General features: G+C 43.7%; 1 protein-coding gene across 2 annotated transcripts in view; it reads right to left on the reverse strand.

Moving 5' to 3' along the window:
• Positions 1–1,772: 1,772 nt before the first annotated feature.
• The window catches only part of LOC126336140 (uncharacterized), a 78,443-nt gene continuing 52,228 nt past the window's right edge, over positions 1,773–27,987 (reverse strand). Inside the window, exons 1-2 of one of the 2 annotated variants that reach the window (XM_049999631.1) lie at positions 12,086–12,338; positions 1,773–4,679 (exon numbers count right to left, since the gene is read on the reverse strand). In XM_049999631.1, coding sequence (XP_049855588.1) covers positions 2,041–4,679; positions 12,086–12,320 — 2,874 coding nt within the window. In that variant the 5' untranslated portion in view covers positions 12,321–12,338 and the 3' untranslated portion in view covers positions 1,773–2,040. Of the gene's footprint in view, positions 4,680–12,085; positions 12,339–27,987 lie in introns of those variants that run through there. The other variant, XM_049999632.1, reaches the window with a different exon arrangement.

A 27,987-nucleotide genomic window follows, 5' to 3' on the forward strand; every position in this document is an offset into this window, starting at 1 on the left:
ATATGAAACTTCCTGACAGATTAAAACTGTGTGCCGGACGGAGACTCGAACTCGGGACCTTTTACCTTTCGCGGGCAAGTGCTCTACCACCTGAGCTACCCAAGCGCGACTCACGCCCCGTCCTCACAGCTTTACTTCTGCCAGTACATCTCCCGAGTTCGAGTCTCAGTCCGGCACACAGTTTTAATCTGTCAGGAAGTTTCATATCAGCGCACACTCCGCTGCAGAGTGAAAATGTCATTCTGGAAACATCCCCCAGGCTGTGGCTATGCCATGTCGCCGTAATATCCTTTCATTCAAGAGTGCTAGTTCTGCAAGGTTCGCAGGAAAGCTTCTGTAAAGTTTGGAAGGTAGGAGACGAGGTACTGGCAGAAGTAAAGCTGTGAGGACGAGGCGTGAGTCGTGCTTGGGTAACTCAGTTGGTAGAGCACTTGCCCGCGAAAGGCAAAGGTCCCGAGTTCGAGTCTCGTTCCGGCACACAGTTTTAATCTGCCAGGAAGTTAGGAAGTTTCATTATCGTTACTGCTGCGCCATGGTCACTGACATCAGTTTCAATGTAGACTTTCTTAAAGAGGTCAGATCTATTTGCTGGTATGTGATCTAATATATTTCCGAATTATCAGTTTTAAGTAGTTTTCATAGAAGACATTTAGTATAGTTTTGCAGGTGTCTCGCCATGCTTACTACTTATAAAGCAGCAATTATACCACTCTCACTTGCCGTACTTCTGAGACAGAGATCCAGCAGGCCAATCAACACGTACAGTATTGGGCAGCTTGATCCTAGTGAATGTCAGAAAATTAGATTTATAAACAGAGAGAGGGAGACCATTATAGGTTTTCCAAAAACAACAATCTATTGATAAACTTATTTACTTATTTTCGAAATACTATAAGGGCTTATTATTAAAGCTAGAGTGAAACTTCCTGACAGATTAAAATTGTGTGTAGGGCTGTGACTCTAACCGGGACCTCTGCCTTCCATGGGTAAGTGGTCTACAACTGAACTACCCAAGCACAGCTCACGACGCGTGCTCTCACCTTTGCTTCCGATAGCAACTCATCTTCTGCCCTACAAACTTTAAAAAAGTTCTCCTGCGAAACTTGCATGGCTAGCACTGCTGGAAGATGGGTATTGCACAGACGTAGCCTTGCCGCAGCCTGGGGATGTTCCCAGAATGAATTTCTCACTCTGCAGCGCGCACTCCGCTGCAGAGATAAACATTCATTCTGAGAAGCTAGAATGGTGACATTTTTCTCATCACCTAAAAATTAAAGTAATTTACTGAAATGATGTACCACTTCCTAAAGAACACTTAGCACGCATCTACTTCGGCATAATGTACTTAGAAAAATTGAATCAATTATTTAATTTTTTTATTTTCTTCCTAATTCAGATTCTGATCCTCCAATTTGTGTCAAAATACTCAGCAAGATCCGTGATCAAGCAAAGTTGCCGGTAGACTTGGAGTCATCGTGTGTATTATGTGTGCTCGTTGTGACTAAAAGTGTAGATATAACATCAACTGGTTCTGGATTAAATATTCCATCGGTACAGATAATATTTGTTTGCTATTCAGGGCAATATGCTCAGTGCTTAAGTATGAAATAAGATGGGAGTGTTTCATGTCAGCTGTAAGAAGCCCGATGAACGCTGAGGATAGGCCTACTTAATATACTGATGCTTGTGACATTCGGCAGTTTTGTTGACATTTTTCCTTGTAATGCTTTGAGGAACGGACGGGAGGGAAAGTTAAAAATAAATGCTGTAACTTTTATAGTTGGAGCAATAAAAATTTACTAAATTCGTATTTATCAATAAACTTCGACGATCTGAGAACATTTTAAAGCAGAAAATTCATAGAGGTCGTATTTTAGATTTCAGCGAAGAATTATGATGCCTCACGTGTATAAGAGTAAGACGGACCCTGCTAGGAAACTCCTATGTAGAATGTCCTGTATAAGTTTTCCTAGGTATCTCCATTTCCTGCCCACCCATCGATGACTGTTATCACGACAGTGAGGGTTGTCTTTCTCAGTCTCAGGGTCGATCGTTGAAATTGCGAGCGACGACTTCGTTACATCGGCAAGGAGCTCCTTGCGCGCTGTCGATAAGATCACGATGGTCTTTTTCGACGTAACTTTCTAGACCAGTTTCACCATAGGCAGGTAAATATTCAAGCGACATTGCAGCAGGATCAAACTGTCCGCCTGTTGACTCATCGATGATCTGCTGTAGTTCCGCGCCCTGCCCATTGTCGTCATTGATAATGGTTGATTGTTTTTCCAGCGATGACGGATTTCTGAATGGTAAGCCAGCGAGCAGATCCACAAGCGACACTGGTAATCCGGACTCAATGTCGACTGGTTCATCCAGCGATGATGGAATATGTGACAATGTATCAGGAACAAATATTTCTTCTCCTGCCGCGTCTTTAAGTGACAGTGGAAGTACGGGCCCTAAGTCAACTGGCTCACCCAGCGATGACGGAATATGCAATGTATCAGGAGCAAATGGTTCTTCTACAAACGCGCCTATGAATGGCAGCGGAAGTACGGGCCCTATGTCAACTGGCTCACCCAGCGATGGCGGAATGTAAAACGCATCAGGATCAAATGGCTCTTCTTCTAACGCGTCTATAAATGACACTGGAAGTACGGGTTCTGTGCCAATTATCTCATCCAGCAACGACTGAGTATGTGACAATGTATCAGGATCAAACAGTACTTCTTCTGGCGCGTCCGTAAACGACACTGAAAGTCCGGGCACCATGTCAACTGGCTCGTCTACTGATGACGGGATGTACAACGTATCAGGGTCAAGTGGTTCTTCTACTGATGCGTCCGCAAACGACACTGGAATTCCAGGCTCCATCTCAACTGGCTCTTCCAGCAATGACGGAATATACGTGGTATCAGGATCAAGTGGTTCTTCTACTGATGCGTCCGGAAACGACACTGGAAGTCCGGGCTCCATCTCAACTGGCTCTCCCAGCGATGACGGGATATACATGGTATCAGCATCAAATGGTTCTTCTACTGATGTGACCGCAAACGACGCTGGAAGTCCGGGCTCCATCTCAACTGACTCTTCCAGAGATGGAAGATACGAGGTATCGGGATGAAGTGGTTCTTTTTCAGAAGTATCAACAAAGGGCATTCCATGTTCCGACTCCATGTCAACTAGGCCATCCGTCAGTTCATCTTCTGGGAGAACTACTCCAGACTGTGACTCCAACTCGTGCTGAAGCGCCTCTGAAATCGGCGGCGGGTAAAGCGATTCCACAACAGGAACTATAACTTGGTCTGTAGATGGGTATTCCCCAACTGAGGATGGCCTTGCACTTTGCTTGTATGGAAACTCTTGGGCCGCCCCAGATGGCAGGGGCAGCTGGTCTAAATAATCTGAAGAGTCTCCTTCAACTCTCGTGTGCTCGGGAAAGTTTGACGTATGTCCGTGTCCAGGGCTACCATCCTGATCCACGTATACATTTTGTTCGAACACGTCACGTCCGTCATCAGCTGGAGGGTGAGGGTGCTCCCCACTCGCAGAAGAGCTGTCTTCTGGCTCAAATCTGAGAGTCCAGTGTAGAGTAATAATTTTTCCTGGATCTGATACAATCTCACCAGATACAGTGTCTCTGTCTCCGCTCAGATGAATTTCTGGTGTATCTGTAATGTAGGCAAAGTCGTCCTCGACTCTCATCGGTCCATCTGTTCCGTCAGTAGTTTCCCCTAAGTACTTCACGCTCAACTCTGTTGCCTCTCTCGGTTCCTCGTGTTTGTTTCCGCACTCTCTGCTGCCATTTTTGGTGGTCGTGCAAGGCGGTAATGAAGTCGTCGCTTGCATGTCCAGGTTTCGAGAAATCGCTATCTTATTCGAGTCATCGGTGTTGTTTTCTGACCTCCCACTGGTGTAATTGAGGTTATTAGAAACGTTAGCTTTAGGATTAGGCGTAGTGATTTCGACTGAGAGGCTTCCAGTGTCCCTCTTTTCTTTCTTCTCTGGACTACTCCACTTTTCAGATTCGTCAGAGACGGACTTTTCATCTTCATCCTCATTATCTGCAGATAATAGCCGTGACTCCATTGTTTCACTTTCATCGTTCGAAACATTTCTCTTTCTCCTGAATGACTTGAACTTTTCTTTCTTTAGCTCTAGACCCCTCTCTTCCATACCTTGGTCATCGTCGAGAGCTGCAGAAGTACCACCATTGTCGTGATTGGGTATTCCATTCTTTTCAGCATATTTTTCTATCCTAAACGGAAGCAGTATTGTGAGAATACCGTATTCGGATTTAACTTTTTCCTCTCCATTATGGTCTGAGCTATTCTTCAGTAACAGCGTAGGAGTGTGATCTGGCTTTTGTGAGCTTAAGTCAGTTGGTCCTATCACTGTGAGGTTCGTTTCCAATACAGGAAAAAAGTGGTGCAACACATTATGTTTTTTCTTAAATTCTTTGTTGTCTTTAGTTCTCTTTCTTTCCTCCGAACTGTCTAATTTCGAGTCACCAGTTGTTAATGTAGCGTCTTGCGGTGTAACAGCATCGTGATTGGCGTCTGCTAAGATCTTGTAATTGGTCTCGAGAAGATGACTGACATCTTTTGTCCAGTCATCATTTACGCTGCTGCTAAACTCTGGGAGACCAGAAAACAGATGGCGCCAGTCAGCGACAAGATCTGGAAAAGAAAACGTTTAAATGAGCACTTGTCATTTCAAAAAAATGGAAGTTAATAATTACCCATTTCTTCAGTTAGACGATCAAAATCACGTACACTTCAGTTAGGACATAGTCATAATCAAATATAACGTGTAATCAAACAATTTATAAAAAAGATTTTATCACTACAACGAAGAAAGATCAGTGACCTTGTCGTAATTGGTTTCCTGCTTACCATCACCTGTAAACATTAACATCTGCACATTTACTCAAATATTATCTGTTAAAACGTTATGACCCCCAGTGATCGAAGTATGTAGATAATGATTAAAGCAAGTGGAGACAGAAGTAAGTAACTAGAATCAAGACTTTCTTTAAATATGAAAGGTACTACAGTGAGGAAACCTTACAACCTATGTGCAGAGACATGTAATCAGGTCTGTGACCAAACAGTGAATGTTTCACACCTAGCGACTGAGCCACGCGGTCTTGGGCGCCTTGGTCACGGTTCGCGCGGTCGAGTGTCGACGAAATGCAGCTGAAGCCTGCAGGGTGTATGCAGGACGGTACCCGGACAGAGAGCATCCAAAGAGCCGCACATTGCAAAACATCTACCGCCAACTGTATGCAACAGGTATGGTCGTAGCACGCAAACGGGTCCGTAACAGGCCCGTCACAGGAGAAGCGGGTGCAGTTGGTGTGTTAGCTGCTGTTGCCATGAACTCACACATAAGTACACGGGACATTGCGAGAGCCGGTGGACTGAGTCAAAGTAGTGTCATGCGCATACTGCATCGTCACCACTTTCACCCGTTTCATGTGTCGATACATCAGCAATTACATGGTGATGACTTTAATCATCGAGTGCAATACTGTCAATGGGCATTAACAGAGAATGCGTTGCAGTTCTACCTGTTTACCTATGAAGCGGGTTTCACAAACCACAGGGCAGTGAATCTACGGAACATGCATTACTGGTCCGTGGACAATCCTCGCTGACTCAGAGAGGTAGAGCGACAGCGACCGTGGACTATAAATGTATGGTGCGGAATCATTGGCGACCACCTCATTGGTCCTCACTTCATTGCAGGGGCCCAAACAGCTGCAACATACATCGCGTTTCTACAGAATGATCTGCCAACGTTGCTCGAGAATGTCCCACTGGAAACGCGTCGACGTATGTGGTATCAGCATGATGGCGCACCTGTACATTCCGCAATTAACACTAGGCTGACCCTTGACAGGATGTTCGACGGGCGTTTCATCGGACGTGGAGGACGCATAAATTGGTCAGCCCGTTCTCCTGATCTTACGCCTCTGGACTTCTTTCTGTGGGGAACGTTAAAGGAGAATGTGTACCGTGATGTGCCTACAACCCCAGAGGACATGAAACAACGTATTGTGGGAGCCTGCGCCGACATTACACCAGATGTACTGCGGCGTGTACGACATTCATTACGCCAGAGATTTCAATTGTGTGCAGCAAACGATGGCCACCACATTGAACATCTATTGGCCTGACAAGTCGGGACACACTATATTCCACTCCGTAATTGAAAACGGAAACCACCAATAAAAAGGTGTTAGCATGTGGACGTAATGTGCTGTTCCAGTCTCTACTGTACCTAAGGTCCATCACCGTTCCCTTCGGATCCCTACGTAATTCGGTGCTCTCCGATACACACGATCGAACAGCGGAGGAGTGGTACTCAAGCATTCACTTTAGGTCATCTGGGGTCATCAGTCCCCTAGACTTGGAACTACTTAAACCTAATTAACCTAAGGACATCACACACATCCATGCGCAAGGCAGGATTCGAACCTGCGACCGTAGCAGCAGCGCGGTTCCGGACATAAGGGCCTAGAACCGCTCGGTCACAGATGTCGGCTACAAGATCTCCCATGAAGGTGGCGTAAGGTGGTCGCATTTAACAGAGATAAGTTGTAAAATAGAGTTTTTGTAGCCAAAACAGTGGGGAGTAATATGGTGTATTCCTGAATAAAAGCAACCCTCTTCCAGAAAAATGTGTTGCATCATTTATTGAGCAGCCCTCGTATTTCTGATAAGTGTGGACTTCATCGCCACTTGCGAGTTTTCTCATTGATCGCTCTCTTATTTCAGTATGGCAATGTCGAAATTGGACATGTCAGTGCACCTAATGTCTTGCTTATAGAATATTCAGTGAGAAAAGCAGCTCATTTTCTAAACACTGTCCCACGCAGACGCTTCCCTACCACAGGTAAGGATAACACCGCATCCGCCGTTTTTAAGTTTCAAGGTAGAGCTGGAGCTATTTCATGGTTGAAAGAGCGATTTTGGGACCTCTGACGTTCAACTGTGACACTGAGCGAAAATCTTTTTTACTTGCTTATTCTGGCTCTGAAATGCACAAACCCAGGTGTAGTCCATAGTGAACTAACATACACTCAGTAAAAGAAACAGCCAACTGCCTACTTTGCTTCTCATTAAGTCTCAGTGGCTCACCCCACTGTACATGGCCCACAACGTTGCAGAACTCCCTGCCAGTCCTTGAGACTTCACTAAACAATCTCTAACCCCAAAGCGCCTGTGCCATCAAAAGGCAAATATTCCCCCTCCGTGTGCAACAAACTCATTAAACACTCGCTAATTTTACCCCCAGTAGTCAGGCCTCTCCATAATCCGGCTAGGACATAAATGAAAAAAATGAAGTATCAGATGTCAGTTAATTACAATGTACAAGAATGCTACACATGACTGAAACGGTGACCCTTTACAGTTCAGCATCATGGCTGCTAAAAGGAAACACGTTACGCTGCACATCAAAAAGAAACTCGGCATTTACATTAAGTTGAACTGAAGTTCTTCGTACAAAGGCATTGCTGCTGAGTACAGTGTTGGAAGAGCTACTTTCTTATGCCATGAAACAAAGATGTTATTCGACAGTACGCAAACCAAATAGAGAAGGGGTTGGGAAAAGGAACGTTATGCAAATGAGGGAGATGGAAGAACTGGACGTAGCTGCTCATACAACGCAGAACAGAATTAAAAGATCAGTTTTCCGAAACCCCACAATATACTTCCATTGCGACACAGGACTTTGAGTTGGGCTAAAAGATATCTACAACCTTCCTCTATAATGGTGCAAAAGCATGGCGCCCTGCGATGTCATCCTCGGGTTTGACGACATTTCAGAAACAATGACCAGAACTCAGGTTCGTGTGACGTGTGAGGTGGGCCACCAAATTTAACAACAGTTCTGCCTAACACCACAGTGGACGTGTCCCACGATGGGAGGGTCGTTACAAAGCCTCTTACTCACATCTGACTCCTTTCGACACCTCTGCGATGGAGATCAGAGTGGCAACACCGCCACACAGGGTAGCCGTTCTTTAAATATGGAACGTACTACAGTGAGGAAACATGACAACCTATGTGCAGATACATGTAAACAGGTCTGTAGCCAAACAGAGGATGTTTGACGCCTAGAGACTGAGCCGCGCGGGGTAGACGCGCAGTCTCAGGAACATTGTCACGGTTCGCGCGGCTCCAACCATCGGAGGTTCGAGACCACCCTTTGGCATGTGTGTGTGTGTTAGCGCAACTTAGTTTAAGTTAGATTAAGTAGTGTATAAGCTTAGGGATCGATGACCTCAGCAGTTTGGTCCCATAAGACCTTACCACAAATTTACAAATGGCGACACCCAGCGTTGAAATCTCGCGGTTTCCTCGTGGGAGACCAAGGAGAAGATTTCAGACACAGTACCACTCGGAATCGACAAAAAAGGGCCTCAAAGGGTGGCTTAAAGAGTGTCAAAAAAACCACCTCTTTCCTTGGGGCGTTGATTCCCGCACATTACGCAGTCAAAACGACAGTCCGTGTCAACCTTTCCGCTACTGACACCCATGGAGGTTTCAATGCTCTCTAAAGACATTGTAGGGCTGCGTCCTCACTGATTCAGAAATCACAGTGCGACCGTAGTTTTTGCTCTCATGCCCATACTGGAATCACTAGCATCCATTGAAAATCATTCGAGGAAATTCGAATATAATCTGAAGCAGTAAAGAGTGCTTATCCTTTTTCTGCCCTCTTCCTTCACGCCGCCCCCCCTCCCCCACCCTATGCCATGATCATGTAGGGATGCCACATTGACTCATATACACTCCTGGAAATTGAAATAAGAACACCGTGAATTCATTGTCCCAGGAAGGGGAAACTTTATTGACACATTCCTGGGGTCAGATACATCACATGATCACACTGACAGAACCACAGGCACATAGACACAGGCAACAGAGCATGCACAATGTTGGCACTAGTACAGTGTATATCCACCTTTCGCAGCAATGCGGGCTGCTATTCTCCCATGGAGACGATCTTAGAGATGTAGGATGTAGTCCTGTGGAACGGCTTGCCGTGCCATTTCCACCTGGCGCCTCAGTTGGACCAGCGTTCGTGCTGGATGTGCAGACCGCGTGAGACGACGCTTCATCCAGTCCCAAACATGCTCAATGGGGGACAGATCCGGAGATCTTGCTGGCCAGGGTAGTTGACTTACACCTTCTAGAGCACAGCACGTTGGGTGGCACAGGATACATGCGGATGTGCATTGTCCTGTTGGAACAGCAAGTTCCCTTGCCGGTCTAGGAATGGTAGAACGATGGGTTCGATGACGGTTTGGATGTACCGTGCACTATTCAGTGTCCCCTCGACGATCACCAGAGGTGTACGGCCAGTGTAGGAGATCGCTCCCCACACCATGATGCCGGGTGTTGGCCCTGTGTGCCTCGGTCATATGCAGTCCTGATTGTGGCGCTCACCTGCACGGCGCCAAACACGCATACGACCATCATTGGCACCAAGGCAGAAGCGACTCTCATCTCTGAAGACGACACGTCTCCATTCGTCCCTCCATTCACGCCTGTCGCGACACCACTGGAGGCGGGCTGCACGATGTTGGGGCGTGAGCGGAAGACGGCCTAACGGTGTGCGGGACCGTAGCCCAGCTTCATGGAGACAGTTGGGAATGGTCCTGCCGATACCCCAGGAGCAACAGTGTCCCTAATTTGCTGGGAAGTGGCGGTGCGGTCCCCTACGGCACTGCGTAGGATCCTACGGTCTTGGCGTGCATCCGTGCGTCGTTGCGGTCCGGTCCCAGGTCGACGGGCACGTGCACCTTCCGCCGACTACTGGCGACAACATCGATGTACTGTGGAGACCTTACGCCCCACGTGTTGAGCAATTCGGCGGTACGTCCACCCGGCCTCCCGCATGCCCACTATACGCCCTCGCTCAAAGTCCGTCAACTGCACATACAGTTCACGTCCACGCTGTCGCGGCATGCTACCAGTGTTAAAGACTGCGATGGAGCTCCGTATGCCACGGCAAACTGGCTGCCACTGACGGCGGCGGTGCACAAATGCTGCGCAGCTAGCGCCATTCGACGGCCAACACCGCGGTTCCTGGTGTGTCCGCTGTGCCGTGCGTGTGATCATTGCTTGTACAGCCCCCTCGCAGTGTCCGGAGCAAGTATGGTGGGTTTGACACACCGGTGTCAATGTGTTTTTTTTCCATTTCCAGGAGTGTATGAATACAACAGCAAAGTGTCCCTCTGAGACCCCTGCAGTTTGGCTATACCCTCGGTGACAGCTGTCCACATTTACTGAGAATTTTAAAAATGTGCCTTTACAGAGAAAACCTACAAAGTAGCCCTATGCGCCTGCAGGAAGGCAACCCGCTCTGAAGGTAGCTACTTGTCTGCAGGCGAGCTCTACTTCTCAGACCTTCTCTGTCAAGGCTCACTTTTCAAATTCTCAGTAAATGTGAGCGGGTGCCACCGAGGGTATTGCCAAACTGCGGTGTCTTAGAGGGACCGTTCTTGCTGTATTTACATGTATGTCAATGTCGCAACCCTCCTTGATCACGGCACTGAGGGACATCAAACAGAAGGGCAGAAAATGCTTAAGAACTCTTTGCTGTTTCATCTCTCGTTCAAATTTTGTCGAAGTATTTTGAACGATCCAAAAGCGGTTACAATATGTACACGAGAGCAAAAATTGCGGTCTCGCTGCATTCAAAAGGGGTGCGATGACGTTTAACGAAGACGCAGCGCTACAACGTCTTCAGAGAGGGGTTGAAACGTCCGGGGATGCCAACAGCGTCGAAGGTTCTTAATAATGTGGTCTTGTTGCTCATCGCATTGACAACTGTCATCTTGACCGCGGAATGTGTGGGAACCAACGCCCCAAGGAAAGAGTTTTCATTGACACTCTCAATGCCACACTCTGAGGCCTTTTTGTATCTATTCTGAGAGACGTTGTTTCTGAAATCTTCGGAGACGTCACACATAAGGAAACTGAATGAATTCAACGCTGGGTATCTCCGTTGTGGCCTCCTTCGCAGAGCAGAGGCGCCAAAACAAGGAGAAGGCGTAAAATGTGAGCAAGGCTGGTATTACACTATCATATGTCTTGGATAAAAACATCAAAGATATGATTAAATATTCGTCAAATTTTTTTGACAAAGATATCTGGTGTGGCGCTAAAAAGGGATATTACAGTGTCATCATACTTTTCGCCAAAGTTCAAGATGACTGACAACAACAACGTGTTATTACGCCCAACAGTTGCATGTACCACAAGTGCATTGTGTGCGCATTTGGATGGGGGGGGGGGGGGGAGAAACGTATCTAGGTGAAACTCGAGACGATAAAAGCATTCAACAAAATTTGTTACGTGAACTTCTAGTGGAGGACGTCAAGTTGTACATAAATTACTTAAGAATGGATGAGCATACATTTCAGTATTTGCTCAGTGAAGTGTCTCGTCAAATCACAAAGCTCAATACTCACTTAAGAACTGCTATATCTGCAGAGGACTGGTTCACAGTAACACTCCGATTTCTTGCTACAGGAGAGAGCTACTCTAGCTTACAGTACAGGACTCGAATACCACAGTGCACATTCAAAAAATGGTTCAAATTGCTGTGAGCACTATGGGACTTAACATCTGTGGTCATCAGTCCCCTAGAACTTAGAACTACTTAAACCTAACTAACCTAAGGACTTCACACACATCCATGCCCGAGGCAGGATTCGAACCTGCGACGTAGCGGTCACGCGGTTCCAGACTGAAGCGCCTAGAACCGCACGGCCACACCGGCCGGCACAGTGCACATTAGCTAAAACAATACCTGAAACGTGTGAAGTAATTTATAAAGCAGTAAAGGGCCAATATCTGAAAGTAAATTAATGTTCTTTGGGTATTATTTTTGCTGTAGATCAAAGTAATAATTACAAATTGTGTCCCACAACTACAAAATTAATAGAAATGTATGAAGCTGATGAGGCGCTTTACAGTGTGAGGCATTCTGAGTCCAAAAGTAGATTAAGAAGACTGGAGAGCACAAAAAATTTATATAATGAAATACGTATGTCGATACTCACTTTTGTGCTTTCTTGTGAGAGTAACTTGAGCGGGGGTCATTGTCTTCTTGTCGTCAGCCGTGCACCTGGGCCGTATCTCACGGCTAATGACCTCCGCAATTTTTTTGTAGCTCTCCAATCTTATTAATCCGTTTTTGTACTCGGGGTGCCTCACGTTGTAAAGTGCCTCATCAGCTTCATACATTTCTATTAATTTTGTAGTTGACGGCATACTCGAATTAAACTTCGCAGCCATGTTTGCAAACACACTACTGGTGACAGAACGCTGAAGCGATGCTAGCGCTCCGAGTGGTAACATTTCACATTGCACTGAACAGAAGACAAGCGACTTTCATGATTAAACCTACAGCGAGGCCTAGAATTGATCATATTTATTCGACGACAGGCGAAATGTCACGAAGTTCCCTATTACGCCATCATATTTGACATAAATAAAATTTCTCATAAATATTTGACATATCGACGTTGACAAAGACATATGTTAGTGTAATACCGGTGTAAGAGGGGGGTGTGACGACTTTCCCATCATGTGACACGTCCTTGATCGCGTTAGGCGGAACTGTGATGGAATTAGTATATACTTCAGTTTAGTCGTTTTGCGAGTTCCTGAGTCGTGTCTGAAATGAAAGTGTTGGCAGCTGCACGTAGCATGAGCTGTGAGTTAAAGCTTGTTCATTGGAATCGCTGCATAAGAAACGAGTTTCGATTCGTGACTGGATGAAGAAAAGACGTCAGCTTGGTTGCTCAGCACCCTTGCTGAAATAATTTGTAATGGGAGACCCAAGAAGTTCTTCTAAGTATCTTAGAAAGTCACCAGAACTGTTAACGTTTCTTCTAAATAGAGTTAATTATGCGATAAGGAATATTGTAATGCATGAAGCACTGTCGCCAGACCTGAAATTACATGTCACATTGCATGCATTACAATCGAGAACACTCGGCATGCTGTAAGATGTGGTTTTAGTTGGAGATAACGCTTTTTCATTACGGCAACACTAACAATTATTAACATTAACAGTAATAATTAGTTAACATTAGCAACAATAATTACTCGAAGCAGGCCGTGTTAAGAAGAGAATGCTTTGCAATCTACTCTCTTGAAGAGAGATCTGTACAGTGGCAATATTTCAAAATTCTAACATATGTGAATGGGGAGCACTGCAGCGACGTTTTAAAAAGATGAATACTGAATAAAGAATGCAGCTTCTAGAGTTTGTATAGCCTTCCCTCTTGTCAACAATATTCCTTAACAAAGAGTTGGCCAACTCCAACTCCTGTAGTCGAGAGCATTGGCACAGTTATTACACTTGCTTGTATTTTTCTTAATTCAGTTGTATATGTGTTCCTTTATCATTACAGACAACACAATGTTAAGCATTTTTTTAAAATTTGTACTTGCTGTTGACCATTAAAAAACAATAGCTGCCAAGAATGAGAGGCAGGCGCGTCGGTACAAACGACAGGGACAGCGCGTAACAGTAATGGAGTGTTGTAACGCAAATGGAAGTCATACTGTCGTTCACGGTAATTGAGAAATCCCTACATCCAGTTTGTTTTCAACATAGCGACGGAAACACACTTTTCATGAAAATTTGTACTTGAGAAATGAGCTGAACAAGAACAAGCGCCGGCCGCGGTGGTCTCGCGGTTCTAGGCGCTCAGTCCGGAACCGCGAGACTGCTACGGTCGCAGGTTCGAATCCTGCCTCGGGCATGGATGTGTGTCATGTCCTTAGGTTAGTTAGATTTAAGTAGTTCTAAGTTCTAGGGGACTGATGACCGCAGATGTTAAGTCCCATAGTGCTCAGAGCCATTTGAACCATTTTTGAACCAAGAACAAGCTTCCATTGAAATGTATCCTTACAACTGACAACGGTCCATCTTCTAATATGACTAAATTCCGATGGTATGCAATCTACTCTTTCTTCTACCCAGTATGACTGACCTGATTCAGATCATGCAGCAAGGAATTTTGGAATCAATTGAACGTCGTTATCGACGGGCATTTCTTATCTCCTTGCTGAAAGAATGTGAAAACGACTCTTCTTAAGCTATGCTTAAAGCGTGAAAGCAATAAATGTACGTGATGTTGTTTTCCAAACTGCACGAGCATGAAGCCTGAATCTTGAAGTCGGGAACCCTACCATAACGTAGAGCTGGAGAAAAGTAGGGCCGTCCATTGATGCAGAGTTGGAACTAGTACTGAGCGATAGTGAGTGCGAAAAGTTCTGATTCAGACATCGATGAGAAGTGAATGCCGTGGAGCATTATTGTGGTGAGGTTTAAGAACGACTGCAGACGATAGCGCACTTGTTTTGTCCCATTTGTGCCTCCTGTTTCATAAAGATTTTTCACTGTTAGGATTAGCATGTTTCGTTCGTAAGCTAGGTGTATTTATCGCCGATAAGAAAATGCCGGTACTTTTCTCAGCTCCAAAACAGAATATAAAGTACTTTAAATTTGTTTTTAAGCTACACTGAAACGTAGCGAGTAGAAGTTAATTTCCGTTTTTTTACGTTTTCATGCAGCAAAAAAATAAATATCTTTTTTTACGATCACCAGAAAGTGGCGCTGAGCCGGTGATGCGACTGCCATCCTGCGGTGAAAGTTAGAACTTTTTAGAAAACAGCGACAGACGACGCAGATGACATCTGTGAGTGAAAAAATTTAAAATTTGTCGAGGACTGCATGGTTGTGCGGCACCTGTGTAATAATAAAAATGAGAATATTCTTTTATTTCAATACATGACAATATAATTGTAGAATTTCTGTTTTTTGGGAGAGTGAGATGAAAATAATAACATTACGTACGTGCATTAAAAAGTTTTTAGATGTTATATTAATATGTATCACAATTAGTATTAGCTGGCAACACAGTGTATTATGGGAAAGAGCTGTTCGCCATAAACTGTCGGCAGCTACTTTTTCTTTTTAAAATTCTAGTTAAAGCTTTTAAAGAGCGTGGTACACTCATGTTCAGAAAAAAAGAACACTTTGAAGGATTAGAGACAGGATGTTCATATTCACAGGACATATACATTAGTATGTTCTACAGAAATGATTGGCATTTGAAACATGTCAGCCCGCGCGTTCAAGGTCAACACCAGCATCGCAGCGGAACACCGGCTACCGGTAAAATGTACTTGCGGCTCTCATTGTCGCTATGAACCGAAGGCCAGGAATACACAACGTACTTATCTTTACATGAATGGCAGGGTAACGCACTTGTTTACCAAAATAAACCCGTAAATGACTTAAGAGATGTATTATTCCGCAATATACACTACGGACCATTAAAATTTGTTCACCAAGAAGAAATGCAGATGATAAACTGGTATTCATTGGACAAATATATTATACTAGAACTGACAGGAGATTACATTTTCACGCAATTTGGGTGCATAGATCCTGAGAAATCAGTACCCAGCATGACCACCTCCGACCGTAGTAACGGCCTTGATACGCCTGGGCATTGAGTCAAACAGAGCTTGGATGGTGAGTACAGGTACAGCTGCCCATGCAGCTTCAACACGATACCACAGTCCATCAAGAGTAGTGACTGGCGTATTGTGACGAGCCAGTGGCTCGGCCACCATTGACCAGAACAGAGCTTGGACGGCGCGTACAGGTACAATTGCCCACGCAGTTTCAACACGATACCACAGTCCATCAAGAGTAGTGACTGGCGTATTGTGACGAGCCAGTTGCTCGGCCACCATTGACCAGACATTTTCAATTGGTGAGAGATCTGGAGAATTTGCTGGCCAGGGCAGCAGTCGAACATTTTCTGTATCCAGAAAGGCCCGTACAGTACCTGCAACATGCGGTCGTGCATTATCCTGCTGAAATGTAGGGTTTCGCAGGGATCGAATGAAGGATACAGGCACGGGTCGTAACACACCTGAAATGTAACGTCCACTGTTCAAAGTGCCGTCAACGCGAACAAGCGGTGACCGAGAAGTGTAACCAATGGCACCCCATACCATCACGCCGGGTGATACTCCAGTACGGTAATGACGAATACACGCTTCCAATGTGCGTTCACCGCGATGTCCCCAGACACGGTTGCGACCATCATTATGCTGTAAACAGAACCTGGATTCATCCGAAAAAAATGACGTTTTGCCATTCGTGCACCCAGGTTCGTCGTTGAGTACACTTTCGCAGGCTCTCCTGTCTGTGACGCAGCGCCAAGGGTAACCGCAGCCATGGTCTCCAAGCTGATAGTCCATGCTGCTGCAAACGTCGTCGAACTGTTCATGCAGATGGTTGTTGTCTTGCAAACGTCCCCATCTGTTGACTCAGGAATCGAGACGTGGCTGCACGGTCCGTTACAGCCATGCGGATAAGCTGTCTGTCATCTCGACTGCTAGTGATACGAGGCTGTTTGGATCCAGCACGACGTTCCTTATTACCCTCCTGAACCCACCGATTCCATATTCTGCTAACAGTTACTGGATCTCTACCAACGCGAGCAGCAATGTAGCGATACGATAAACAGCAATCGCGATAGGCTACAATCCGACCTTTATCAAAGTCGGAAACATGATGTTACGCATTTCTCCTCCTTACACGAGCTGTCACAACAATGTTTCACCAGGCAACGCCGATCAACTGCTGTTTTGTGTATGAGAAATCGGTGAGAAACTTTCCTCCTGTCAGCACGTTGTTGGTGTCGCCACAGGCGTCAACCTTGTGTGAATGCTCTGAAAAGCTAATCATTTGTACACCACAGCATCTTCTTCCGTCTGTAGCACGTCAGCTTCGTGGTGTAGCAATTTTAAGGACCAGTAGTGCACTTGAACCTAACTAACCTATGGACATCACACACGTCCATGCCCGAGGCAGGATTCGAACTTGCAACCGTAGTGGTCGCGTGGTTCTAGACTGAAGCGCCTAGAACCGCTCGGCCACTTCGGCCGGCAGTCAGCCTAAATTAGAAGCATCTGTCTGCACAATAAAGGGTTTTGAAAATCAGGAAGAACCAGAAACGGTGGGTTAGCCAAGGCAGTCTTAACGCCATCAAAGGCTGACTGTTGCAATTTTCTCCATTTGAACATCTCGTTGTTCCTACGTAAGTGGTTCAACGGAGCCTCCAATTGAGCGAAAACAGTACGGATTTAAGAAAAAAATTAGTCTTCCCAATAAAATGAGAAACTCCCTTCTTGGTCACAGGTTGGGAAAACTCATGTAGATCACTCGTCCTTTCTTGATCGATACTTATCGGCTGACGCCCCCCAGGAAAGAAATTACCTTGCGTGCAAGACACATTTTGGATAGCGTAACTGTGAGCCCAGCAGCACGAAAACGGATAACACCTGCTTAAAACGTTGAAGTTATTTTTCGAACACGGCATTATAAACTATCACATCGTCACGGTAATCAGAAACCGATTTATATTTCTGATCACCCAATATATTGTCCAGTAATAGTAAAATAACGACTACTCCCGTGGACAGGCCAGGCGGAACTCGGTTAAATTCACACAAATATCAGTCGATGCAAAAAGCAGTCACAGGCTTGGAATCTCCAGTCAGGGGCACAAGATAATAGGCCTGGTTAAGATCTAGGACAGTGAAAATTTTAACCCTGGCAAATCAGGTAAAACAATCATACAAGTCCAGCAGGCGAACTGATTCCACGATGACATTCTGGTTTGTAAATAATAGATTTCAGCTATCAGTCGTCCTTTAGAATTCTTATTGGCAAATCTAGATTTCAGCTACAAACTAGCCTTTCTCAATGCCCTATCATTTTTGGTCAATGAATGTAACGCCTGTTGGTCGGGTTTGTCCACAGTTGAGTATTCAATGAACTGTGGACAAAGCCCGACCAACAGGCGTTACATGCCTTGACCAAAAATGATAGTGCACTGAGAATGGCTAGTTTCTAGCTGAAATCTAGATCTGCCAATAAAATTTCCTTAGGACAACGGATAGCGGAAATCTATTATTTAAAAATAACGGTCGCTGAGTGAAACAGCCTCTGAATGGAGGGTAACACGATGAACATTCTGGTTTAACTGTCTATAACCTATAAACAAATAATACCCAGACTCCCATTAAGGGACTAAAAACCTATGAGAGGCGCAGTGGGAAGTAGACGGCCTAATAACGCTTTCCTTCAGCATTTTGACTACCACCCATCATAACGCTTCCATCCTGGGCGGTGAAAGCCGATAGGGAGGTTGCAGAACTGAAACGTCTTTGGACAACCGTATTTTGTAACGGATTCTACAGGTGCCACCTAATACATTAGTCGTAACATCTAGAAACTGGTAAATAATTATCATCAGGGCGTCCGCACGCCAAACTCAGAACTCTCCGGCTCCAATCTGACATTAACACAATCCAGGTGTGACGAAACCTAAAGAAAAAGCCCTTACCTGCCTAATCTAAAATAAATCCCATCTCCTGGATCCAATCATGGCCCAATACCAAACTAACCGAAAGATCTTTAGCGATCAGTATCTGAATCAGCCACGAAAAGTCTTGTGTAGACGAACTTCCCCCACAATATCTGATAAAGTGTAACATCTTCCTATTAACAGCACGTCATCACTCTGACTTAGCTTGCAGAGGAGAAAGCCTACAAACGGAACAGCTGTTTAGGTACCACTGGTAACCCATCAAGGAACCATTACTCCCAGAGCCAACCAACGTGCAGACAGGTTTATGGTTCAGGGCTGCACAGACAAACAGCACGGATTGATTAAGTACCGACCCTACAAAATTACATCGCTTAGTCAGCAGTTTATGCCTAACTATGCTTCCTCTCTTTAGGTGTAAGCCATTCGGTCTAGCTTCCACTGTGCAGGGCAGTCACAAACGAAACCTCTCTATCTTCCCGCCTGTAGCATTGGATTGCGCATCGAAGGGCCTCAGAACCAAACTTCCCACTTCTACATGCTTACTGAAGCAGAATGGAACCTGTAAGAGGCCCATAATGAAAGAATTTGTTGCTAGCGCAGTCGAGCAGATGTAATTTCGATGGATTGCTCACGCGCTGCCTGCGATATGTAAGCTAGAAGAGAATCTGAGACCAAAGAGCAGTAAACATATAAACTTCGTCATTATCATCATCTTCAAACAAAAACTTCATTATTCTTATTAGCATATTCTTTATACACTCCTGGAAATTGAAATAAGAACACCGTGAATTCATTGTCCCAGGAAGGGGAAACTTTATTGACACATTCCTGGGGTCACATCATCACACTGACAGAACCACAGGCACATAGACACAGGCAACAGAGCATGCACAATGTCGGCACTAGTACAGTGTATATCCACCTTTCGCAGCAATGCAGGCTGCTATTCTCCCATGGAGACGATCGTAGAGATGCTGGATGCAGTCCTGTGGAACGGCTTGCCATGCCATTTCCACCTGGCGCCTCAGTTGGACCAGCGTTCGTGCTGGACGTGCAGACCGCGTGAGACGACGCTTCATCCAGTCCCAAACATGCTCAATGGGGGGCAGATCCGGAGATCTTGCTGGCCAGGGTAGTTGACTTACACCTTCTAGTGCACGTTGGGTGGCACGGGATACATGCGGACGAGCATTGTCCTGTTGGAACAGCAAGTTCCCTTACCGGTCTAGGAATGGTTGAACGATGGGTTCGATGACGGTTTGGTTGTACCGTGCACTATTCAGTGTCCCCTCGACGATCACCAGAGGTGTACGGCCAGTGTAGGAGATCGCTCCCCACACCATGATGCCGGGTGTTGGCCCTGTGTGCCTCGGTCGTATGCAGTCCTGATTGTGGCGCTCACCTGCACGGCGCCAAACACGCATACGACCATCATTGGCACCAAGGCAGAAGCGACTCTCATCCCTGAAGACGACACGTCTCCATTCGTCCCTCCATTCACGCCTGTCGCGACACCACTGGAGGCGGGCTGCACGATGTTGGGGCGTGAGCGGAAGACGGCCTAACGGTGTGCGGGACCGTAACCCAGCTTCATGGAGACGGTTGCGAATGGTCCTCGCCGATACCCCAGGAGCAACAGTGTCCCTAATTTGCTGGGAAGTGGCGGTGCGGTCCCCTACGGCACTGCGTAGGATCCTACGGTCTTGGCGTGCATCCGTGCGTCGCTGCGGTCCGGTCCCAGGTCGACGGGCACGTGCACCTTCCGCCGACCACTGGTGACAACATCGATGTACTGTGGAGACCTCACGCCCCACGTGTTGAGCAATTCGGCGGTACGTCCACCCGGCCTCCCGCATGCCCACTATACGCCCTCGCTCAAAGTCCGTCAACTGCACATACGGTTCACGTCCACACTGTCGCGGCATGCTACCAATGTTAAAGACTCCGATGGAGCTCCGTATGCCACGGCAAACTGGCTGACACTGACGGCGGCGGTGCACAAATGCTGCGCAGCTAGCGCCATTCGACGGCCAACACCGCGGTTCCTGGTGTGTCCGCTGTGCCGTGCGTGTGATCATTGCTTGTACAGCCCTCTCGCAGTGTCCGGAGCAAGTATGGTGGGTCTGACACACCGGTGTCAATGTGTTCTTTTTTCCATTTCCAGGAGTGTATAACTATTCATCATCATTTATTATCATCTGCAAAAAATAGACACTTCATTATGCATATTCATAGTACAATTTACTTCATACAACTATTCATTATCATTCATTACTTCATATAGTATAAAGTTTCTTACTTCTAGCATAATTCATCACTAAAATTAACATCTGTAGTTCTGTCTCACTTTCTGCATCAATCGCCTTGTATTCTGAAAGAAAAATAATTAGTCAAGACTGCTATCATACGATGTGTACAGTATATTCTGGTTAATGCTTGTTAATTCTAATCCATTTACTCTTCATGACAATATATTGCATTTTCTTTCCTTCATTCTGATGGTAAAATTTCCATTTCATTAGTAAACCACTGTGGTTGTTTAATTCATTTCTTTTACACGGTATTGCTTTCTGAAAAATGATGAATATGGATTAATATCTTGCATTTAATTCATATACCCATTAAATGAAAACTTGTTTCTAGTAATATAATTAAGCATACAGCATAGCATGACAGAAAACATATTAAGTCAAAAACATAGACAATTTTCAAGTGCAAAAAATGTATACACAGTATCATAATGTAGATAAAAAAAAATCTAGTATAGGCAAAATATCATGACAGAAAACGTATTAGGTTAAAAACATAGACAGTTTTCAAGTGCAAAAAATGCACACACAGTATCATAAGGTAGTAGCAAAAAATGTGAAATAGTCAAGATGTTGAGATATCATAAGGAAAAATGTCAAAGTCAACTGTAGTTTGTTACATCTTAAAGATTTCATAGTGCATACAGACAAAAATTCTTCTTTCGATAGGAAAACAATCATACATACACAAAAAATCGAAAATGTGCATGGTCTGATATATAACGACAAGAAAAGCGACCTGCTAACCTTACCGTGCCGGGCACTTGCCAGGAAAAAATATGATAATCATCAGTAAATAGTCACATAAATATAATTGCGTGAGTGGTCGTATAAATATCAGGAAATGGCGGTACAGTGTGATAAATCGTAAAGTATGTTCATTCAATAAAGGGTTTAATATTGGAAATATGGTGATTGCCCCTCTTTTTCTGGTTCTCAAAGTTTCAACATGTACCACATTGGGATGAGGAATGCTGCGAATTGTGTATGGACCTGCGTATAGAAGTTCAAATTTACTGCATCTACTCTTTCCTCTGTTGGATAAATAATGCGTGCGTACTAATATCTTCTGTCCAATGTGGAAGTCACGGCGTGTACAAACCTGTTTGTGCTGTCGTCTCCGACGCTCTGCGGCATGTTTGATGTTGTTGAGCGCAATGTCAATTATTTCATGGTGACGTAGTCGACGAGATGAAGGAAAAGATACTAATTCTTTAATTTTGTTAGGTGGTTCAACATTTTTCAATATAACAGTCGGAGATAGCATAGTAGATTCATTTGGTATGGACTTAATTACACCCTGGAATGAGAGTATGTGTGTATCCCAATCAATATGTCTTTTATGGCAGTACATTGTACACAGTTTACCAATTTCTTTCATCAGTCGTTCACAAGGGTTCGAAGAAGCGTGATACTTGGCTATATAGATCGGAGAAATGTTTCTAGCTCGTAACATACGTGTCCATATCGCAGATCAAAATTGTGGTCCACTGTCGGAAATTACTTTCAATACATGGCCTACATGAAATAAAAAATGTTTTACAAATGCATTCGAAATAGATTTAGCAGTAGCTTTGCGCAACGGGGGGAAGGTAACAAATTTCGAAGTGAGTTCAACAGCGACAAATATGCAGCAAAAACCTCTATTAGTTCTGGGAATCGGTCCAAAAATGTCTACGGCGGCCATGTGTCTCAATTTAACAGGTACAATGGGATGTAACGGAGGAATATGTGAAGTCGTGTCTGATTTAGCTTTCTGGCAGATTTTACATGACGCTAAAAATCGTCGAATACGTTTCTCCATGTTGGCAAAATAACAGTTCTGTCTCAGTATAAGAACACATTTCCTGGCTCCATAAGGTGCGTAACTTAAATGAGTATACCAAATTAATTTGTTAACAAGTTCGTCAGGAATGCATAATAACCAGTTGTTGCCGTCGGGGTGAGAGCGGCGAAACAGAATGTTATTGCGTACCGTGTAATGGTTTCTAATGGTAACGTTATTCTTATCTTGCCAAAGGTGTTTAATTTCTTTCCATACGTTGTCTTTACTCTGATCTTGTGCTATGTCTCGTAATGACGATGAAATGAAGTTTTCAAATGCGACTTGTTGAATATACATGAGGCTAGAATTTGCTTGGCAGAAGTTGGTTGCGATGTCTTGCTGATTGTTGCAGAGAGAACGGGATAGTGCGTCTGCTACAATATTTTGTGTACCGGGAATGTGAACAATTGTAAAATTAAATTCCTGTAAATACAGTTTCCATCTGCTTAATCTGTCATGTGTAAATTTAGCGGAAAGTAAAAACTGGATAGCTCTATGGTCTGTGTAAACGGTAGTATGTCTTCCATAAAGAAAATGCCTAAATCGGGTAAATGCCCATACAACACATAATGTTTCAAGTTCTGTAACAGAATAATTGCGTTCAGCAGGTGACAGAACGCGACTTGCAAAAGCGATGTTTTTAATTACTGTATTACCGTCTTCTTCAATTTCCTGAAAAATGTGTACGCCTAAAGCTGTGTTAGAACTGTCGGTGGCAAAGGAAAAATTTCTAGTGAGATCTGGGTGTGATAGAAGTGGTGCGTTCAACAAAGCTTGTTTCAGATTGACAAATTCTGACTGCGCTTGGGTATCCCAGGACCAAATAGTGTTTTTACCCGTCAGTTGGCATAATCTAGGGGTGTCTAAAGCAGAGTAATGAATAAATTTACGGAAAAAGTTAATTAACCCCAGAAAGCTGCGTAGTTGTTTCTTCGTCGTTGGAACAGTAATGTCAGGTAAAGCTTGAAGTTTTTCCGGGTCAGGTGCAATGCCTTCTGCTGAAATTACATGTCCAAGAAATTGTATGGAAGTTTTGCCAAAGTGTGATTTGCTAAGATTAACTGTCAGTCCTCGTGCACGAAAAGTTTGCAACAGCTGTTCCAGAATCAAATTGTGTTCAGACCAGTTAGCTTCTGCAATAAGGATGTCGTCTACATATGTTATGATTCGGTCTTTAAGTTCTGTCGGAAGTATAGCATTCAAACTGCGAATAAATGCTGCTGAAGAAATTGTTAAACCGAACGGTAATTTGCAAAATTGATAACAGTCACCAAAACAGAGAAATGCTGTGTACTTTCTGCAGTTCGGATGGAGCTGAATTTGCCAAAATCCCGATTTCAAATCTAATGTGGAATAAACAGCGGTACCATGAAATTTCTGTAGTTCTTCTAGTGTTTTTGGGCGATCTTCGAACCATTCTCAAAACCATTATTAATATAATGTCATTGATGTGACGCGAATCAAGTACGAGGCGAAGTGAGCCATCCTTTTTCTTAACGATACGGAGTGGGTTTATGTACGGACTAACTGCTGGTTCAATAATACCTTGGTCAAGCATAGCTTGCAATTCTTTCTTAACCTGTTCTCTGTGAATATACGGAATGGGATAATGTTTGGCTTTAAACGTGTCGTGCTGTTTAACTTGAAATTCATACATGAAACCGGACATAGTACCAGGGATGTTGTCAAAAACTGGAGCTTGCTGTAAAAGAATTTTGCGTTGTTGCGTACGTTCGTCGTCTGTATTTGCGCTGCTCTGTTTAACTTAATCAGAAATCATTTGCATAACGTCATAGTCGGCTTCGTCTGGTATATTATAGTTGTGTACGAACGTATCTGTGAACAATGTGGAATGACAGTTTATGTTACGTGATGCAGAAATGACCTCTGTCCGATTAATTGTTTGTTCTTATGGAGATAAAGAGTGCTGAAAATCTAATGCCAGTTGTACATTTTCATCCTTTAACATTAAATAGGAATTTTGAAAGTCAATAATTGCGCCGTGTTGTACCAAAAAATTCGTACCTAAAAAAACGTCTGCTGTCAATAAGGGAACAATCCAAAAATTTGAGTGGAACGTATGACCTGCAATACAAAATGATAAGTGTGTCTGTAATTTTACATCTACTCCTTTACCAGATACTGTTCATTTTACTTTAGTTTTGCCTAATGGTAATGTAGGATAAGTATTCTCTTTGTTACAAGCGTTGAAAGTTTCCTCATTTATAACTGACATAGGTGATCCAAAGTCGATTACGGCCGAAAATGTGGATGATCCAATCTTTACTTCAATGACAGGGTGGGAAATGGTTTTTTGAATAACTGGTTTTTCATGCAAAAGAGTGTCTCGGATGTCGTCAAAAGTAATAACATTTTCGTGAACAAGAGTCTGTGTATCAAAAGTATTGCTTACATCGCTGGAAGGTTCAATCTGTGCTGTATCTAGTCAAATTCTATCTGACGTGCTGTTATTTGCGGGAGGATGCTGTGGCATTTCCACTATTTGTACTGTTCTGTTATTTCTCCCTGACGTATTACGTTGGGGATGATATCTACTGTCTGGTTCATTCATGATAATCTGTTGTTGCCGATGATTTCGCTGCTGGTAAGACCGACTGTTACGCTGAAAACTGTGCTCATTACTTTTACGTCTGTCATAATAATCGTTGCTATACGGCGCATTGCGATATGAGTTGAAATGGTGTGTTTTCTGTACGTAGCGATTTCCTTGTTGCTGTGCGTTACTATTTGGTGGAGCCGACGCTATACGTGTAGGCGGCGTAACATTAAAGTTTGGTTGACCTTGCAGACTACATTGTTGGTTAGGTATACTAACCGACTGGTTTTGCTGATGTTCTGGGGAAAAGCCTCTATTGTTGCCGAAATGTCTTTGCTGTTGCTGATAACTTTGAGGATACTGATAATTAAAATTTTGTCTGTTCTTAAAGTTCTGGTGGTTGTCATTCCTGGACCGTCTATCACCTTTGCTATTAAAATAGCGTGGCTGATCGTAATTTCCGTATGCTTGTTTGCCTTGGTTATGATGTGAAAAATTTTTGGTAATGAAGGAATAGTCTGATTGCTGAACTTCCAAAAGCTGTAATAGATCTCTGAATGCCGAAATATTTTCTTTCTGCTGACCTGTTAAATGCGATACTCTTAACGTTCGTGGTAATTTAGAAATACATAAGTGGATAAGTGCTGATTCACTGTATGGCTCACTTAAGTATTGGTTTTGTTGGACCATGTGCTCAAAAAATTGCGTGACAGTGGGAAAATTTGAGTTCTCATAATTTGGTAAGCTAATTAATTGATCCTTGATTCCGCGCTGTGTCGTCTTCGACCAACACGCTGACAGGAAGGCATTCTGAAATTCTTCTACCGAGTAGCACTGTCTCGCGATCGGTCTCATACGAGTTGCCGGTTCGCCTTCCAAAAAACTGCAAATAAATTCAAGTTTGTGTGTCACGGGCCAAGTTGGTGGAAAAGCAAAGCTAAATTGTTGTATCCAATCCAAAGGGTGAATCTGTGTTCTGTCATTTTTAAATACCTTAAATTTCCTAACGGACAGAAAGTGCTTGTAATCAAAATTTTCGTCTCTGAATGTCTGAACAGGTTAAGGACTGTATGATAATCTGTTTGTCTGTGACTGTTCGGAATCTAAGTCACGTACTCTCTGCAAATTACCTAAATTGTACTGGCTGTATGAGTGTGAGAAGTGTTCGGAAAGTGGCGTATGCTGTGATGTGTTAAAGACTGAAATATTTTCATCTCCGTCAATTCGTGCTGTAAAGATGACAATATTCTATTGGACGAACCTATCTCACTAATCGTCCTCTGTAAGTTTTGGAATTCGGGTGTTTGATTAAACGAAACTGGTGACGTATCGTATGATTTGGTGTCATTGTTATTTTCGATAACGTCAATACGGCTGGCCAATTCATCAAATTTTTCAGTCAATGCTATAACCTGATCATCATTTTTAGTGTCACAAGCATTAATTTGTTTTTGGATTTTACGGGTAGTTTTGTTCAATTTCTTAACGTCTGCTTTAATGGCATCGGGATCCTGTATTAATTCTAATTGTTCAAGTCTGTTGGTCACTGTCTGAAAGTCTACTGTGTGTGTGTCTGTTTTTGTTTTAAGATCGGAGATTTCATCGTGCAGTTCGGTGTTCAACTGTTTAATAGTATTGATTTCGTCTGATACTGTAGCAATGTTATTGTCTACGTATGTTTTTGCTTTCGTAAATAATTTACGCTTATCTTCCTGTCTCTGTGCAGTAATTGTTTCCATGACTTGTTTCTTTACTTTGTTCTGTTCCTGAATGAATTTAAGGTAACGCGTTTCACTGTTTTCTAGGTGGTGATTAAAACGTTCGTCAATTAGGCTGTTCTGTTGTTCGAATTTCGTGTCTACTTTAGCATCCAGTGTGCGTGAAAGTTCTGCTGACATTGATTTAAACTCGTCGCGTAACTGTGTTGCGTTTGCAGAACATTGTTTAGCGACTGCACTAATTTCATCTCTAAGTAATTTAGTTGTGGCTGCATGTGTATTACTTAATTCTTGTGCAACGGATCTAATTTCTTCACTACTATTCCTAGCACAAGCCTTAATTTCCTCACGTAATTGTTCTTTAGTATCATGACATTGCACGGCAACGGCTGCAATCTGTTCATTAATCTGTTTAAAGTTCTCGTCGTGTTTTTCATTCGACTGTTTCAAACTTCCATTAAGTTGTTTGTTCGATTCATTAAGTCGCTTGAAATTGTCATCTTGTTCTTTCTTCGATTGTTTGAGATTTTCATTAAGCTGTTTGTAATTGTTGTCTTGTTTTTCATTGAATTGTAGCAATAGTGCTACAGCTTGATCCAAGCCAAAATTACCGGCTCTATTCTCTGTACTGTGTGATGGTGTATCTGCATTTGTCACGTTTTGTGAAACCATTTGGTCATTGTCTGATTCACAAAAAGGTTTGCTAATTGGACGTGCACTGTGGGTCACTACCTCGGAATCAAATAAATCTGACGTATTTTGACTACATTGTTCATCTTTGTGAGAAAAATTTATCTGTTCACTGTGTAAATTTTGCAAATCAGGTGTGTTAAATTGGGCAGCGTTCATTGTAACGGAACGTGCCGCCTCATCAATTGTCGTTAAATTAACAGAGGACGCAATTGAATTTCTTTGCTTATCATTAGCATTAAAATCATTACTAGTGATCAGTACACACTGATTGTCTGTAACTGGAGGATTATCATCAAGATACTGAGTGTCACTAGTATTATCAGTCAAATTATTAAAGTCGGCTTTTTCACTCATTATGACTCGTGATGTACTGTTAGCAGTTTTTCGTGGCATTTTCACAACTCAAAATTAAGCACAAAATCAAACAAAGA

This window comes from Schistocerca gregaria, chromosome 2, assembly GCF_023897955.1.
Source record: "Schistocerca gregaria isolate iqSchGreg1 chromosome 2, iqSchGreg1.2, whole genome shotgun sequence".
NCBI lineage: Eukaryota > Metazoa > Arthropoda > Insecta > Orthoptera > Acrididae > Schistocerca > Schistocerca gregaria.